General features: G+C 33.9%; 2 protein-coding genes across 3 annotated transcripts; both read right to left on the bottom strand.

Annotated features, from left to right (window-relative positions):
- Positions 1–3036: 3036 nt before the first annotated feature.
- On the bottom strand, positions 3037–9790 carry LOC112796900 (PRA1 family protein A1). 2 transcript variants are annotated; one of them, XR_011881198.1, is made up of 9 exons: positions 9312–9781; positions 8837–8877; positions 8671–8749; positions 6978–7064; positions 6813–6901; positions 6626–6697; positions 6400–6535; positions 3528–3631; positions 3037–3355 (listed from the first exon to the last, which is right to left on the bottom strand). XR_011881198.1 is itself a non-coding variant. In XM_025839572.2 (8 exons), exons 1-7 carry the CDS (start codon positions 9467–9469, stop codon positions 6426–6428), a joined length of 636 nt encoding a protein of 211 aa, XP_025695357.1. In that variant the 5' UTR covers positions 9470–9790; the 3' UTR covers positions 3037–3355; positions 6400–6425. The 2 variants fall into 2 exon arrangements, 1 of the variants encoding a protein (XP_025695357.1); XM_025839572.2 differs by lacking the exon at positions 3528–3631 and having other exon boundaries at positions 9312–9790.
- A 3910-nt stretch (positions 9791–13700) lies between these two features.
- Positions 13701–18355, bottom strand: LOC112794975 (uncharacterized). The gene is made up of 3 exons (XM_025836934.1): positions 17671–18355; positions 17500–17583; positions 13701–14146 (listed from the first exon to the last, which is right to left on the bottom strand). The coding sequence occupies exons 1-3, from the start codon at positions 18353–18355 to the stop codon at positions 13701–13703; spliced, it is 1215 nt and encodes a 404-aa protein (XP_025692719.1).
- Positions 18356–18996: the final 641 nt, after the last annotated feature.

Here is an 18996-nt window from a genome sequence, read left to right as displayed (position 1 = left end):
TGCCAAGAGTTTTATTAGTTATTAATTTATTAATTCTTGCAATCTATTTCTCTTGCTTAAAACCTTTTCAAACCAAACTGTTTTTCCATAACCAATAATAAATCATACTTCCCTGCAATTCCTTGAGAAGACGACCCGATGTTTAAATACTTCGGTTTATAAATTTATTGGATTTTGTTACTTGTGACAACCAAACGTTTGTAGGAAGGGATTTTCTGTTGGTTTAGAATCTATACTCACAACGCAACTATATTTTTACAAAATTCTTTACTAGCAAAAATCCTAACGTCAATGTCCACTATAGACATATGCATATTATTTTGAAGCCTCAAATATTAGCTTTCTAGTGCCACTAAAACCGCTTCATTTGGACCTCTATATCTCAGGTTATGATCAATTTAGTATGAAGAGGTTAGGATTGACTGTTTTGCAAATCCTTCATTTCTTAAATTCTTCCACTTTGCATGCTTTTCTTCCACTTCTTCAAGCTATTCTTGCTTTCAAAAATCTTAAATCACCAGAAAAGTGAATTAAAATTGATAACTTAGAGTATAAAAAGCATGTTTTTAACGATTAAGCACAATTAAGAGAGCATTCAGAAAAGCATGCTATTTCAATGAATAAGTGCAAGTTTATGTGATAAAATTCACTCATTTCAAGCAAAAAATTATCATCAAATATGGATTCATCAATTCTGTCACACTTAAACAATAACATGTCCTCATGCTATATACATCAAGAAGGATAAGACTAAGGGATGCATCACTTATTACAAGTAAGCTATCTATATCTATTCTATCTATGTCTAACTATCTATCTGCTTGTATCTATTTATACCTACTTGGTCAAAACAAATCAATTTTCAAAAAAACATATAAACATAATGAGTAAAATGATATGACAATTAATGCAGTCCCATAAATTAATTTGAGTTCTAAAAAGAATGAACAACTTGCAAGATAAGAGTGTGTCATGTTTTGAAAGGAGCTGAATCAACGATTTAAATTATAAATATCTTAAACGAATAATTACAAAAATAAATTTATTAAAACATAAATAATAATACATATAAGGATAAATATATATAAGTTATTAGTATAAATGACATTAGTAACATAATAGAAGCATTAGCAACTCTAAGTTCATCAAAGAATATCAATATTCATTTATATCACGGATATCAAACCTGATAATAATATTATTGTCAAAATTTTATTTTAATTATAGCATGTAAAATAAAATAATAATATAATAATAATATTACATTATTATTTATTTTATTTTCGAAATCGACTCGTCAAAATAAAATTAATCGCTGAAAAACCGAAATCTAGCAAAATATCTTCTAGTTGTAAAAACTTATGGCGTTATATTTTTTGCCTGAAGCTCGTTTCGTTGACTTTCAGTTCTTCCAGTTTTTCTGTTGCATGGAAATTTTTCCTGCTTTTGGCACTTTATTTCTGAAACTAAATGTGGAAAGATAGAATATTTAATTATGTTATTTTTAACTTGATTAATCTTAATGGTGCCTGTAAATGTATTTTCTGATGGAAGTTTGTGTTCTTTCATATAATATTCTTATCTAATTCTAATTGTTTTTTAATTGATTGCTTTTAGACGAAGATATTGGTGAAATTTACGAGAAAGACGTGTCAAAGGAATCAATACATTCCCCTTTACATTCTTGATTTTAGATTTGTTTTTATGTAAACCTTATTTTGAGTGATAAATTTATACTTTTAGTTCATAATTTAAATTCTGTAGGTATTTTGATTTTCTAATAGAAACATTATTAAAGAGCAAAAGTTATGAAAGTATTTTTTAGTTTGTATATAGTTTGATATCTATTTTTCAATTTTGTTATTTTTTATATAAAAAAATGATAAAAGGATAAAAGAAGCAATGACTTTTAGTGTGTGTTTGAATTTATGTTGGACAAACTGAAATTTGAATAGAAGTGATTTTGTAGAATTAAGGGTAAAAGTGAGTTTATACCAACATGATTTATGTTTGGTAATTTTTACTAAAATTGATTTTGATAAATAAATAATTTAGATAATATTAGTTAAAATCACTTCTAAATAAATAATTAATTAATTACTAAAAAATATAATATTAAATTATAATATTATTTTTTTAAATATATTTAATTTTTTTATATTTTTTTAATATTTTTTATATAATATTTTTTTAAAATACTCTATTTTAATATATTATAATTTTTTATTATTATAATAAAAATTAATATTTATTTATGAAATTAAAAATAACATAAAAATTGACAATTTTTAAGTATTTTTTATAGTAAAAATTAATATTTATTTATTAAATTAAAAATAATATATAAAATAACATATTTTAGTACTCTTTTTAAGTATTCTTAATAATTTTATTTTTATTATTACTTTAGGTTCTAATATTTTATAAGTTATATTTTTATTATTATTTATAATTAAAATTTTATTTAATTTATTATTTCTAATAGAAACAATAATACATATTATAAAAAATTAAAATAGTAAACAATACACAAAAATTAGAATAATTATTTTAATATTCTCAATATTTATTTAGAAAAAATTATGAAAAAAACCAATAATAACTAACCACAAACCTAAACGTACGAAGCTATAATTTCTTATTTCTAGTGAACTAGTTTTTGGATACAAAATTACATTGGCATTCAGAGAAAAAAAGTTACCAAACATTAAAAAACAGTGTTCAAAACATTGAAACGCACTTTTATCCTCTTTAACGTGTTTCACAAACACACCTTTAATAAATTTATTGAAAGTAACATAAAAGAAGAAAGATTTGGTGACCCGTGGACTAACTCAAAGGTTTATCGTTGGAGCAATTAATGAACCAATTTCATTAAAATATATTAATTTCAAGTTTATCGTTGGAGCAATTAATGAACCAATTTATCTTCTTCCCTTTAATATGAAATCGCACAGCAGCACAGGTATACCGTATATATGAAACACCACCATACATGGCAAGCGATCATTTTGTAGTCTACCAAAACAGCAATCATAGCTCAAAATGAAAGAAAATCAATAATAAAAAAGAAACTCAGAATCTTGCAAGTTTGCATCACATATCTCATACATTTTGCAATTAAATTTTCAATTAGGGGTGCTACTGTGGTGACAGTCTAGCTTACAGCATTTGTCAATGATATTATAAAAAACCTCCAAATGCCTCCTATTCATATAATAAGAAATGAAAACAGTGTACTTTACAAACGCAAGAACCTTGAAAATTTACTATCTGCTGATAACTTCCAATGATATGCATTCTTCACAAGTGTCCATTCCAATTGAACATTACATTAACTGAACAGCAGCAGCACCTAAAACAAGATTACCATCAAAACTATCATTTTTGTTTCTGTTTTTAGGGCTATCAAAATATCAATGTGTTTTCAATCTTGTTCAAACAGAAACTACATCAGTTTGGCAATAAACTTGGCACTACAATAGTCAACTCGAAGCAAAAAAAAAAAAAAAAAAAAGGTTAGAAACCTGAAATTCACATAAGATACCCAACGCCACAATTATACTGAAAATTTTGATACCCTGAAAGGAGCAAGATATGTCGACGTGCCACATGGTCATTTTAATTCAGCCTGGAATATTAAGAATGTTCTGAATTCAATTTTCTATGGGTAACATAAATTATGGGAATTAATGCAAAAATCAATCTAACAAGAAGAGAATTGACATAAATAAGGCCAAAAGTTTGGGCAACGCCTCAACCTCAAGTTGCCCAAGATATCTTGGAGTAACGGTTCACTAGACTTCCACGGAATGAAAATTAAAGTTTTAAACATATACCAAAATCTGTCCCCAAATGTCACTACTAGAATCTCTCTCCGACAACAATCCTGAGAAGAACTATGTGCCCAGCTCCACCCCTTGTAAATCTGATCACCTCCTCCCTCAATGAACCAACCATGAAAACTCTCAAGTTTGATTACAGTTTTCAGAGTAGCTCATTCTTCAATTATTTGAACCATATCCCTATCGACCTTGATCCTTCCATACTTCTTCAGAGAGCCATACAACTTATTCTTCTACATAACTGTCAGCAGTTACCACAAATGATGTATATGTTAACCCTATCAAGAACTCCTATAATTTTAATACAGAATAATCAGATAATTGGAGGTCAGCTTCATTCATTTTTGGAAAATCCTTAGTACCACAAAACCTGTCAAAAAATATTATCTGGATGACCCCTCATTGGTTTTGTCTTCCAGCTCACCTTGACCATTGGCATATTTATAAGGCACTACTGTCAACAGGGACCATTTCTTATCACCACCAGCTCTAACATCTAGTCACTGCCACAATCAGGATTCCTAGGCCTCTTCACAACACATTCTATACTGGAGTCTTTATCTCCAATAACAAGCCCAACCTTTTGGCATTAAGTAAGTATCACCTCTTCTAGAATGTCCATAAACTCAGAACCTGCCATCCTTGACAACAAAATTCAGAGACTCTTAAATACTTAAACAGCCACCAAATCAAAAAACGATCTGTTGGAATCCCAAGGATCATCACTAATCAGTCCTGCATTGGATAAAAACGGAATAATGCATAATTAGGACATAGTAATACTATCAAATTTTCTCTCTTAAGCCTCTTGGTCAAGACTGACACAACTTTAGGTTCTCTTCACCGCCTTGGCTGTGCTAATGTTTTTGAAAATGGTGGTTGGCTAGGATGAAAATTTGAAAATGTTCCCCACATTTATAGGAAGGATTCTGTTGTTATCTTATAATTGAAAACTACAAGACTCATGTTCATTATCTTAAAATTGTGGGTCAACACAAAATCTCAAGCTCATTTTCCTAGTTTCTCTCTTAAATCTATTGATTAAAATTTGATTGAACTTCGGAGCTGATTCCACACTTAACTGAACATGTGATAGGCTCTACACCAAAATCCACTTCTAACTTGTCAATTCATAACTCATACAGTACAAGATAAGAATCATAACGGTGTTTGCATCTTACATCATCTCATCTTAAAGCACACACCCAATCATCATCTAGGCCTCTTTGCGTTCAGGGTCAGAACAATGTTTTGAACAAGAAATCCATCAAAGCATCACCCCAAATGCAAACCTAAGATACAGTAATACCAAAGACTTTTAACAATTGAATCCCCACCACCCCCTCCCTTTTCCCCCTCTTTTATTGTTGTCTCTTGTCTTTCCTCTTCTCTTCTCTGCTGATCTGCTCCATGTGGTATCTTAGTGTTCCAGTTAACAAATCCATCCATGAGAACCATTTCTCCCACAAGACACTAGCCATACAACAACCTCTAAATCTCTAATGTTGATAGACCTACAGATTAGTGTAAAGCTGAAAGGAAAACACCACGTAGGTTGAAGAAATTTTGTATTTTACTTTAACCTCTAATCATGAGACAATCTAAATACAGCGTATTTAAGGGTGGCTAGCCTAATTATTGATAAAAATTAAAATAACAAAATACAAAGACTGATGCCAAAAACATGGTTTAAGGGTGGCCAAGCCTAATTATTGATAAAAATTAAAACGACCAAATACAAAGACAGATGCCAAAAACATGGAAATTTGATGCCATTAGTTTCTAACAATAACACGAATGAAGCAGAGTTCACAATTTGGGCAAATAATTTTGCCTTGTTGCAGTCCACGTCACTCATGTCCTAAATTATAGTAAATAAACTTCCAAGAATCTCTATGACTCTACCCTAAAGAAGGCTAAACTAAAGCCTAAAGAAATCTTATCTTTTGTAAAACTATATTGCGTCACTGTAACTTTGGTTCATTTGATTGGAAAATTGGATTAATGCAAAAGCTATGCAAGCTTCCTACTCGAGTTACTTTCCTAGCATTAGATTCATGTTATCCCATGGGGACAGAGTCACATGTTCCCTTAATCCACCCCTTACGTGCAATCCTAACAGTACAAGGATCAAGACATAGATAAGCACAAAGTCATACTCATGAAACTCTCTTTCCCCAATACAATAATAGAAAACCCCCAATAACTGCACAAATTCAAAACCTAAAGAGTGATACTGTATATTGCTAAAGATGAGATTTAACTATTTTTTTGGTTATACCAATATACCATGCAGGTATCTCCTCAAGTTCAACCTATTTGAACAACTGTGAAACTAACCCCCATTTGACAATGAAAGTGCATTCTTTGTCTATATCCCAGAGGTTCCACAGAATACAGAGATTGATGTATCAAATCTGCTATCAGAGATGAAGACAAAAATGCAACTAGGACTTGAGAGGCACATTTCAACAAGTAGCATTTCACAAATGTTGTAGAACACAATTTACAAAATAATTTAACTTGTGAAAACACGAAGGTAGAAAGCACTCACATCCAAAACCAAAAAGATTATGTAAGCTACAGCCTATAGCTCACTATAATTGCGCATACTGCACGAAATTCTTCTCGGAATGTGTTTAGACGTGCTTTCAAGTTAGGGGTTCTAAAGCTTGCATGCAGGATGGTAGCTGAAAAGAGTGAGAACAATAATCAACCAAAAAGTAAGAAGTTAAATGCTAGCGATGAAAAATATTAAAATTTCTGAGCATGAAATTTACCAAGAAGACCAAATGCAAGTGCCCACAAAACAGTTAGAAGACCAGCAGAGACAAACCAAAGGATGAAACTTGCTGCATGAAAAGGGGAAGGACTATTAGCAAAGTTATCTAAACAACAAAGGTCTAAAAGAATGACATTTGAAACAATAACATGAGCTATTATATTAGAAAGAAAGTAATCATTTACCAGAAGAAAATATCAAGACAAACACCCAACGTGGCCGACCACATATATAAATCGCTCTCTTAGATGATGGACGTCCCCGTATAACAGGCCTGAAGTTTCAATCGTTACCAAGGGTGCACTAGAGTCCAAAGATCTCCAATGACAATATATATCAGAGATACTTACGTAAGGGGAGGTCTCATCTTGGCAGCTAAATGTGGTGAAAACTGCCTAACTGTTCTTGTCACTCTCTCACTAAAGGTACCTGCAAAGCTGCAAAAAACTACAAATCAGATATGAAAAGAATAATGTGTGTGAATATATATATATATATATATATATATATATATATATATATATATAACAGGAATTGGAAAGGATTTGGTTACACATTTTCTTTCCTAAATACCCTTCATCATATACAATTTATAAAAGAAGTTTTGTTAAATCCAAGAGTTGAACCCATGACCTTTTGATTTTAGTATAACAAACTATCCTGGCTAAACTCAAATTTTTTATTATTATTTTACATTTAATCATTAATGCCTATTAATACACTAGTGTATATATATATATATAAGGAGGGGGAAAAAAAGTAGAAATCAGTTAAGCACTTTTACAAAGTAAAAATGTGACAGGTAAGTTGAAGACCTTCATAGTTTAAACTTTCGCAAACAGATAGATCCACTGATTTATGTATAACATCAGTTAAAATATTTTAGAAATTGTACAGAGGTAAATCTTACCAGGAACTTTACTCTTTTAAGCCCTTGCCATTTGAGAATAACCAAATATTAATATAACTCGTTTTTATCCATCTCTCCTTTCCTTCGTATCAATATTGCAGCCAAAGATAAACTATTTTATTTTTCCATGAATTTATAGAACTCTCTTTCCATGGATACAAATCCCTGATCTATTTTCCGAAAAGATCAAATGAAAAATGCCATGTTGAAGTTCTCAATAGGCAAAACTAAACAAATCATTCGCCTGTTACTGATTTTCTTGGACCACCCTCTACATCTAACCATAAGACCACCTCAACTCTAATGCGGTCTTTTCTAATCTTTTCTATTTGCTTCCCACTCATCCATCTAAGCATCCCCATTTCCCTATGCAACATTACTGCTGTAATGGTTGTACCATGAGATTTACGTTTAAGATTTACCCACTATAGTGACCTAACCATAATTTGTCAGTATAAAGGTACTATAACCATAATTTTCTTATTATCCTCAAAACAAATGCAAGGACCAAGAAGTCAAAAAATGGATTTAACATTATATTCATTATACGATGCATGATGGGTACTGATCCTGTTGTAAGTTATGTAACAACAACAAATAACATAGCTTTATCTCACTAGGTAGGACCAGCTGGCCAGCTACAAAAAACCAGTCCATATTAAACTTTTTTCCTTAAGGTTTATAAGAAGCATGTTTCTGTATGAAGTTACACTATGAAGATTACACAATAATATTGTAAATAAAAGATGCATAAACACACTAATTATATCATCATAGCTACACCCAGCAAAATATGGCATCTGCATTGAATAAACATAAAATATAAACTGGTGGATTCTTGATTGAACTGTATCGCTAAAGTATGATCTTGGGCTATTTGATCAACAATAAGATTGCACACTAATAAAATTGAGGCATGTGTTACTATTTTTGCACAACTATAAAATCCAGTGTCTGGATACCAAGCCTAAAGTAGGCAAAAGAAACCAAAATGCAAAATGTTCAACAGATACAGAAGTTTTGCCCCCTAACTAGTCCAGCACCATTGGACTTACCTAATGTTTGTTAAATCAAGTGAACTCTGAAAACAATAGTATTTTGTTGTTTTATTTATGAAGAGTAACACAGCTAACCTGTCATTTAGGAAAGCGATGCTAAGGGCGGTAAGAAGCGCAGCTACTATAGCCAGTGGCCTCCGAAGAAAACCCAATACTGCAATTTGAACCTCAGATGTGAGACAGGAAGGATTTCATCAAAACCTTGAAAATGAACAAATGATATTTCATTATAACTACTTACTGAGAACAGAAACAATCAAAAGGAAGTAGTTGGTCCGATAGCTGCAAACACAAGCATAACAACATTATTGTCCAATCCAAAATACTTTCCCTTAGTGATAGTAAGCTATTTGCCACAAACACAAACACAAACACATCAAGAAATTATTATTGCTGGAAAAAAAAAAGAAGAAGAAAAGAAAAAGATATCCTATCATATCATATAAAGAAACTCATCAAGATGTGGAAAAAGGTTAAGGACTCAAGATATGATTAAAATAACAAATAGATAACTAAATTACATTTCGCATCCTAAGAATTTTAGTTAAGCTATTAAAATCTGAAGCTTTTTCAGTGATTTCAATAACAAAATTTAGTTCCTTTGGGTGAATCATACAATAAAATTCCAGTTTCAAATTTTCGAAATTGTAATGATTGTTAAGATGACAACTGAATTATAAACAAGATTGTTTGTAAGGGAACAAGAAGTAAGGTACTAGTAGAGATTGCATTTGAAGCGGCTATCCCATTTGGAGGAGGATCTCGGCACCGTGAACCGCGAGAAGAACTCCGACAAGGGACGCGGCGGCGACGACCAGTCCACCTCCCGGAGAGCGTCCACCAGATCCTCCGCTGTAACATTTCCCCAATCCATGACTGCCTCTCTCTCTCTCTCTCTCTCTGTATGATTGATGCGAGAGAAAAAAAAACCCTAGCTATGCTTCAGAATCAAATTGAATACAAGAAATTGAAGGAAGGGGAAGAAGGAAGTGTTCAAAGTTAATAAGAAAACTGAAGAGTGAAGAAAACAAGGGAAATGAAGGGGGGCCAAAAAACAAAACGAGATTGTTTTCTATTCTATTTTGTGTTGCTTGACTTGTATTCTTTGTTCATATTTTTAAGATTTTTAAAAACGTATCTGAAAATTGATTTCATAGATGTCTGAACCCGGATTCGAACCGGAAACCTCTCATGTGTGAGACTAGCGGCATAAGCGTATATATATTATAGGATTTTCTTTTCAAAATAAATAAAAAAAATATTTTATTTACCGAAATAAATAATTTATAAAATAATTACGAAAATACGTCGCATCTCTTATCTCATTTACAATATAAATATTTACACTGTAGACGAGATACGTAATAAATTATAATGTTTATCGTGTAAACGAAATATAGTAAGACATTTTCAACAACTATAAAAGAAGAGTAAACACCAAATCTGGTCCTTGTCCATTTTCATGAAGGACAAAGCGATCTCTGTCCAAAAAAAGGGACAATTCGACCTTTAACCTTTTTATTTTGGGACAATACGATCCCTCTGTTAAAAAAATTATTTAAATAATAATAAAAATTGATTTTGTAAGGGATTTTATTTGTATTTTGTGGGGGTTTTAAACCTTCACAAAAATTTATTTTCAATAATATAGCTAATTACTACCACAACTACCACTACCTTCTTCATCCTCATTATTATGGCTCCTACTTCTATTATTTATATTGATTTATCATCATCATTATCTCTTCTACAATTATCATCACTAATACTAATATTATCAACATTAAAGTTCTCTTTTTTCATTTCTTATTCGATGTTATTTTTTTCTTTTAAAAAGTATTTGTACTACAATTACTATTTTTTGTGGCATCATTTTTATTGATAGTTTTTCTTCACTTAACCACCATTGGTGAAGGAATTTTTCAAAAACAAACTTATTAATAGTTTGTGGAGGTTTAAAATCCCCCACAAAATACAAATAAAACTTCCACAAAAAAATGTGCAACCCTTGGTATTCTCCACATACATTTTATATCTTTTTCTCCTCCACTTTTCTTCCAAAAAATAGACAAAAATGTCTAGTAACAGTGGATATATGGTTGTCTGTGTGTATCCCAATTATTATATAAGAAATAGTGACAATAGGATGATATTTGAGTGTGATAATCTGTTACTGTTGCACACTCGGCGAGTAAGTTCCTTGTCCGAGTTGAATAGTCTGATATTGAGTAACCTTGGTGGTTTAGGGAGAAAAGAGATCGGAAGAGGTAGGGTATAGGTTGCTAGCACCGTTGAAAAATGGAATTTTTCGGTTTCGTCTGTTTCGCCTCCATGGCGACGAGCATATGCGCCTCATATTTGACATCTATGAGAGAATCATACTGGAACAAGTAATGGCACTTTCCGCGGAAGTTGGTGATGTTGGTGGCAGTGGATCCGTCCACTCGACCTTTGTGCTGGATGACCCAGCTCTTGCACCACGATCGATTCATGTTGCTAGTCCAGTGAAAGACATGAACGTGGATTATGAAGACTCTGATGAGGAATATTTTGTGGATAGCAACCATAGTGGTTCTTTTAAAGATGATGAGGAGGAGGAATTTGTACAAAAGACGTCAGCCAAGGCAGCAGTCCGCTATGTTTTGCCCTCGCCCCCCCAACCCAATTCTAGCACTATCAGATGTACCAAGTCATTATCATGCATTAGATCTGGACACAATGCATGAGAAATCTCTGTTTTTTAATACCGGAAAAGATGATTACAACCTAGACGGTGGGGTAAAATTTTGCGCCAGCCGCAGATTTAAATGCAGAGATGCAATAATGTATGGAGTAAAAAGCTACAGCATTCACAGAAGTGCTAAGTACCAAGTTGTCGAATCGGACCGATTAAGGTCTAACTCTATCAACTCAACTAGAATGTCCAAAGTAGACAACCAAAGTAAAGATGTAACTCTATCCTAATGAGGTGAACAATTCATTCACATGCAGTCATGGCCATCCAACTAATTTCATCGTGACCTCTTTCTGGAAGAATGAACTCCCCTATGGCCGGGTCCACCATCCTGCAAAATCATATTTTGTCCATCAAATCAAATTTTGAAGTTAAATATTTTTTTTGCACTACAAATATCATCAAATAAGTAACAAGTAACAACGTGAAGCATAACCACATGCGACGAAAATAACAAATGACAATGCTAGGAATTAACCAAGACATACAAACCTCATCATCGACATCGTCGTCCATGGCAGTGCAATTTCTTCGATCATGACCTAATTCGAAGCACTGCCGGCAATGCCTCCCTTTATTGCCATTCGTGCTCCCGTGAGGTGCACCCTTTGACTTGATAACCTTTGGGTCACGAACGTGGCTTCGATCCATCCTGACTTGAACGCAACGAATACTTTGTCTTATGACACAAAGAGATTCAAACTCCCTCAACATTTTGGCAACTTCCGTCATAGCAATGTCGTATGTTTCGGTGGTTTGCGTAGCTTGAAAACACATTGACAGGCAAGCACTTCACAATGCGCTGTATTTAACGTGAAATCCTTCTGTGGGATCCGATGCCACATCCATACTATTGCTGCTGGCTACTTTGGCATCTTTGCACCACCTACAAAACACCAATTGGCTCGGCAGCCCTTCTTTCTCTAGCTCTTTGAGGACACAAAATATATGGCAGCAAGGAATCCCTAACCTCTCCCACAACTTACAAGAACATGCATACTTATCACAATTTCTATCCAAGAATACCAACTACACATGATGGAGCCTTCGAAACTTTCTAAACATGAACTTCTCAGTGCTACCAAAACTATCCCTATGCAAGATTAACAATGCCACGACCCCCTCGATTTGTTTTTGCACCTCATAGAATATCTCTCTCATGTACAACTCACTCGCAGATCTTTCCAAGGTTTCGAGACCCGTAGTCGTCACCGGATTAGAGTAAAGAGTCTTGTAATCTGCAATGAATTCGTTGTTTCGGTAATTCTTAACAACTCGATCCAGGTTCTCAACCAACTCAAGCAAGCAATTCCCGAATTTGATAAATTTCATCAGTGACGAATTAATACATTCGCATTGAAAAGTAGTTCGAATGCTGGCACAAAATTTTCCATCCAAGTAAGCATTTGCCCATAACTCTCTCTTTTCGTATGTCTTTGCAACCCAATCGTTGTCCTCTAGACCGAACGACGTGACCATGTTCATCCAATAGTTGTCAAACTCTTCAACATCAAAGTGACCATACACAGTAGTCTTAAACGCAGCACAAAAATATTTGTCCTTGATATTCACAACATCATTTTCGAGCAAGATGCCAGGTGCATAGTCGATGTGTCGCGTTCAAAAATTCACTTTGAATGGCCTCTCGCATGGATTCATCACCATCTGTGACAACCACTTTCAGCTCCTAGTGCCTCATTACCTCCATGAAGCTACTTAGCAACCATTTATAGGACGGAATCTTCTCGTCCTCTAGCAAACCGAACTTAAAAGTAATTGTCTGTCTGTGGTGGTTGGTGCTTGAAAATATTACAAGAGGTCTGTTGTATAAGTTTTATCTGTACGTCGAGTCGAAAGCCAACACATCACCGAAGCATTCGTAGTCATGTTGCATGTGACCATAATACCAAAACATGTGGCCAAGGTGTTTCTAATCATAATACGTATACTGCACAACTACCATAGGATCCAACTCAGCCTTGCCCTTCAAGTAGCTTATTGTTGCGGCTGCATCTCCCTCCACGATCTTGGATTGCCTAACTCCATCCATAAAATTATACAAGTCCTTACTTATGAAGTTAAGATTGTGATATCCACCACACATATGGGCAAAGAAGCCCATGATTTGAGTTTTCTGGAAACTGGCATCATGCATGCTATGTATATGCGCTTTGTGACCTTCTGTGATCTTCCTATGCGGTGCCATTAAATTAGTGAACGCTGGGGACGCCAAGTCGTTATTATGCTTCTCAACTAATGCCTTTGTCCTCCACCTTCCACAACTTTTGTCCAGAAACACAACAAGCTTGGCATTGCAATTCGTTCTCGTCTCCGGTTCATGTGGCCTTTTTCTGTCAACCCTCTCATAGTGTTACTTTTCCCGCAGCCCTTGCCAATTGTAATAGAAAAACTTTCTGACAATATTCCCCACCTCATCTTTAACAGAATCTCCCTTTTCCACAGAAAACCCAATATCCTTCGCATACGCCGCATACCTTGTGTAGGCATATTCAACCCCAGTAAACTCTGTAGATAACAACGCAGAACCATTCACTAGGTCTGGACTGCTGAATTGTTCACCGATGATATTCCTTGAGTTCTCATGATCCTCTATTGAGGCATCTACATCGCATCCACCACCATCGCAACCTTGGTATTCACTGTCTGCAGGGCCACTATCACCTTCATGACTATGCGGTTCCTCCGACCCGTTTGAATCATCTTCGTCACTCGAATTGGTGCTCCAACCATCAGTCCATTGGCCTGACAACTCTGACGTGCTTCCATCGTCCAAATATGGCTCAGTCTCACACATCCCTGGGTTAAAAAATAATGAAGCCAGTCGAGAACAAAGCATGTCGTATGCAAAGTAAATTACAGATATAACTAAAATGTAGAGAATCGCTATATAATTAGGCATTAACCAAAGTTTCATAGTTGTGACTAAATACTAGATCCCTAACCCATTATGACTGAGTTATTAAAAACCTTTTATCCAATTTAATTAACAAGTACACATCATATATAAAAGTACTATAACATCTGTTTAAAAATTTTTGAGGACATCCAATGATGGCCAACGCAAATGCTCCGCTTATTGTAACAAAGTTCACAGTTAAAAACTAATAAAACATGTATTCACATCATTTGTCACGCTACTTGCACCCTAATCCAGTCACTGCTTGAATACAACTATGAGCCAAGACCTATGCGTGCTTGCATCACATTAGAGGAAGAAATAGTATGTTTCCAACCCTTTATAGCTCACACATAACTATGACAATCATAACTCACATCCTTACCAATAATTCTAATATACGACAACAATCATTGGTTATAATAAAAGAAATAAAGTGTTGAATATTAACCCCTAAAACTTATCACTTCAAATATTAACAGTTGTATAGAGAAGAAGGATCACCATACAAAATAGGATGATAATGAAACATGTAACTTAAAGACAAAATATTTTACCACATCTGACCTTAAATGGAAAAAATAATTCTAGATTTTTTGTTCCAATAACCATTTTTTGTGGGAGTTCAAAAGTTGCAAATACTAGAATATGTCACTTGTAAGATTTGATGACGAAAATTGATAAAGAAAACGTCCAACTTAAAGGTATTTCAAGTGAAAAATCATTTTCTTTTCATTTTAGAGGAAGCCAAAAAACATATTTATCGAAATGATTCATGACGAATTTTCAGTAGCCTGTGTATAAATCAATAGAACAAAAGTAAAACACTTGCTACCAAAACACTTGTGTAACGGTGACCGGAGGAAAATTGTTGAAAACTGATATAATATCACTTTGGCACATATAATTTGTACTTAACTCACACTGTTATTATTTTCAAATGCATAGATTTTGTCATTTGATTTTTCTATACGGCGATATGAAAATTTGGCGATGGTTAAGTCTTACATGTATTATGTGTACTAGTATTGGTACTCTTATGTGTACTCTTACATGTATACTCTTATATCTATTATGTGTACTGTTATTGGTAAAGTTTGAAGGATCAAGTTTTGTTCCAATCAATTATTTAGAGGTTGCAGCATCAAAAGGAGCTGGTAAGAAACAATTTTGGGGGTGATTGATTATAGGAATCATTTTGATGTTGAACATTATAACTGTTTTTAATCTTTAGTTCTATTTATTTCGTTTTGGAAATTCAAATTCACCATATATGTGCAGTTTGTTTGAAACAAAATTAGTGTATCGTATGCCTAATGCAACCTTTTGACACAAAATCATCTCAGCAAATTCAGAACAACTGCATATATTATTCTAATTTTGAACAAAAAAATCACCAAATTTAGAGCATACATGAAGGACAAACATTACCAATACTCCATAAATCAGAACACTAGCAGCAAATAGGAAGAGAGACGAGGGCCACTGGAGGAGGCAGGGAGCCAGCACCGAATGCAAGGATTCAGGGTTTCTAGCCTTGAAAGAGATAGACACGGGGAAAGGGAAGGAGACAGAGGAGAGGCGATAATGGAGCAAAGCCTACAATTTCTGCTCTTCTCTCCAAGTCGCCAACGAATATGCTGATTCTGATATTGCTGTCGGGTGAGGCTGCCACCACCAAAGACGCTAACCTTCTCCGAAGCCCCCCTCAATGAATCGACTTCCAGAAGCGGGCATCGAATATGGCCTTCACCCCACCTCCCGTAACTGAGCTCCCAACTCAAGATAGAACCCTAATTTCCCCCAAATTCTTTGAATGTTTGTTCACACAGCTCATACATTTGAAAATTTTTTAATTTTACCATTCAATTTCTGTTTCTATTCTCCCTATCTTTCAATAATGCCAATGTATGACATTCAAAAAATCCAACTAAATATTATTCCCATGATTCACTGATTCAGTTGTTAATTATCATGGTTAGCGTTGTAAACATTTACCGTGACTCCATTAGCGACTTCACCGTGTGTCAACACAGTCAACGGATGTGGTCTTCTACCTCTTTCAGACCAGGTGCCGTTCAAAGATTGGCTCTTTCTCCTTAGCCACCTTAGCCACAGATTCTCTACATTCACCACAGACGTCACCATTATACTTTCAAGTTTTATGTTTTGGTTATCAAGAAAATATTATCTAGTGGTCAATATCAAGTCTTTCAAAGAGACAACAGGCTTTTGACTTTTAACTATTCCCAAAGAATAGGAAATAATACTACAAAAAAAATGTTGATCACGATTCAATCTAGTAAATCTACTAAACCAATACTAATTAATGCTTATTTGAATGTCATGTAGCTTTTGAGAAAAAAAGAGTTATCAAAATTCCTTTTGTATATGTTTAGATAATTTTCCGGTAAAAATAGAGAAATTCGTAGTCTACTAGAGAAACCCATGAAACATACAAGCACAAAAGGCATCAGTCATAAAATTTCTATAGCTTTATTAAGTTAATAAGAGCTTAACTGCTAGGATGATCATGAGGATATCTTTAACTTATCTGTTCACTCAATAGTGTCTTCAGATTTTTTGAATTTTTTTACTGATTTTCCCAAGACATCCAAAACAGCAGCATGCTATTTGATGTTACCATGATAATGCAAAAACATGAGAAAAAATAGATCATTAGCTTTCTGATGTCTGAAAATATGTGATGCTTGGTAAATAAAACTGAAATAGTAGATGCTAAAATTTAAATTATGGATATGAATGCACGTAAGCAGGATGAGGATGCTAACTAACAGTAGCACCTATGAATAAATACAAAACTATATGTAAATCTCATCCATGTGACCACATACTACCACCCACATTCTAAAATTACTGATCCTAGGAATGACATATATTTAAAAGAAAATAAAGTAAAGAAGAAAAACAAAAGCAAAATGGATGCGGTTGACTTTGAAGAGCATCAACTATAATTCAAACTAAAAGGAGGAGGAAGAATAATACATCTACAAGTAAAAAGTTGACAAACTTCTAAAAATAGCATAATACAATATAGCATGAGCAGATAAGTTCCCAAACATAATAGCAAGGACAATGCATTTTGTTTCAGCATATCTGCTTTAAGCTTTTTTTCGATGATTAGCATCATTAGAGCAAATGTCCAACTCCACATCACATGTAGATAATGTTGTTTAGCATCAACCAAGCCCCCAATGAAAAAAGAAAAAACTAAGCAAAAAGATTCCATTACCTTCCTCTAGTGATAGCTGAATTGATCTCTTCTCTAGTTCTATCGCATGTCTACTAAGTTCCACAAAGGAAAGTGATCGAAGAACTCTTAAAGGACATTGTCAACCATCCACAAATTCATTAATTTAATAACAAAGGAGTTAAGGGATTATTTTATGGTTTATGGACATACTTAGGATATATTCCTCTTGGTCAGAATGGTCTAGTTTCCTTAAAAACATCTGCAATTGTTGGTATTGTTCCTCCCAATGCACACTTTTCAATCCCTTTGGATTACCACTGGCAGGGCCAGAAGAAGCTATCATATAATTCGACTCAACCGGTGATAGCCTCAGGGGAGATTTCCTAAGAGAAATAGGAACAGAAGGCTTTCTGGATGAGCTCATTGAGGAAGTCATTGGAAAATGTGCAAATGTTGGAAAACATGAAACCTTTGGCACCTTTATCAGAGGCTTTATTTGAACAGTCTCCTGTTCACAACAAAGCTGGCTCAAATACCGACAATAATCATTAATACTTGGATTTTCGCAAGTAATGCTCTTGCCCAATTCTACCTCTGATTTTCTGCGAGCATACAAAAGATGTCCATTTGCAGCATTATTTCCAATAGATTGTTGAATAAGGTGATTCACTGAGAAATGAGGCAAGAGTCTCTTGGAGCCAAAAACATTATTAGAATCAGGACCAACATCTTTATCCTTCAACAATGAAGAGCTTACAAAGGTTAGCTTTTTCATTTTATCATCACTCTGTAGATCTCTCAGAGATGTCTTCCTTACGGCAACATCCAGCTGGTTATCACAATTAGGCAAGTCCATTTTAGAATTGCTCAAACCATACTCACAAAATTGGAACATATACTTTGTTAAACCATCTCCTGTTGGAATTTTATAAAATAAATAAAATAAATATTTTATTTACCAAAATATGTAATTTGTAGTAATTTTACGAAAATGCACCTTTTCTCGTTTACAGTGTAAACGAAATAAGATTGCACGTATCTCGTTTACAGTACGAAAGGGCGTGGTCGTATCACGTTTATAATATAAATGAGATAAGAGTAAATGCGGCCTATATTTACAATTCATTTACAGCGCCATTTGGAGTAGGTTTTCGTCAATTTCTTCGAATTTTCTCCAACTTCTATCCTCTTCTGACTATATTATCGACTCACTAAGCGAGCATGGCGCACGCAGATGCACATGATCCAGACATCAACCATCTAAACGCGACATGGCACATTGCAGGGGTAGCCGACTTTGAAGTTAGTGTTGTTGTCTTTGTGTTTATGTTAGAGCATGTATAAGTGAAGCCATAGTTATGGTATTTTTATAGAACTAGTGTACATGACATGTTAGTTGGATGAATATATTATTAGGAAGGATTGAGAGAGTTTGTTTTTAGTAATTTAAGTTTATTTATTAATTTGATGTTTATTAATTTACTAAGTAAATGTTTCTACTCATTTGTCGAATTTGTTTCTACTTATTTATTAATT

This window comes from Arachis hypogaea, chromosome 4 (assembly GCF_003086295.3).
Source record: "Arachis hypogaea cultivar Tifrunner chromosome 4, arahy.Tifrunner.gnm2.J5K5, whole genome shotgun sequence".
In the NCBI taxonomy this organism is placed as follows: Eukaryota; Viridiplantae; Streptophyta; class Magnoliopsida; order Fabales; family Fabaceae; genus Arachis; species Arachis hypogaea.
This window is presented reverse-complemented; position numbering and strand designations above follow the sequence as displayed.

Excerpts from the sequence above, each read along its gene's own strand:
- LOC112796900 (XM_025839572.2), bottom strand. The coding sequence starts at position 9,469 with ATGGATTGGGGAAATGTTACAGCGGAGGATCTGGTGGACGCTCTCCGG. Across the intron at positions 7,065-8,670 it reads ATCGCTTTCCTAAATGACAG|CTTTGCAGGTACCTTTAGTG; the intron begins GTTAGCTGTGTT and ends AGTTTTTTGCAG. Across the intron at positions 6,698-6,812 it reads TGTCTTGATATTTTCTTCTG|CAAGTTTCATCCTTTGGTTT; the intron begins GTAAATGATTAC and ends CTTTTCATGCAG.
- LOC112794975 (XM_025836934.1), bottom strand. The coding sequence starts at position 18,355 with ATGTTCCAATTTTGTGAGTATGGTTTGAGCAATTCTAAAATGGACTTG. Across the intron at positions 17,584-17,670 it reads CCAAGAGGAATATATCCTAA|TTCTTCGATCACTTTCCTTT; the intron begins GTATGTCCATAA and ends GTCCTTTAAGAG. Across the intron at positions 14,147-17,499 it reads TCAGCTATCACTAGAGGAAG|GGATGTGTGAGACTGAGCCA; the intron begins GTAATGGAATCT and ends TTTTTAACCCAG.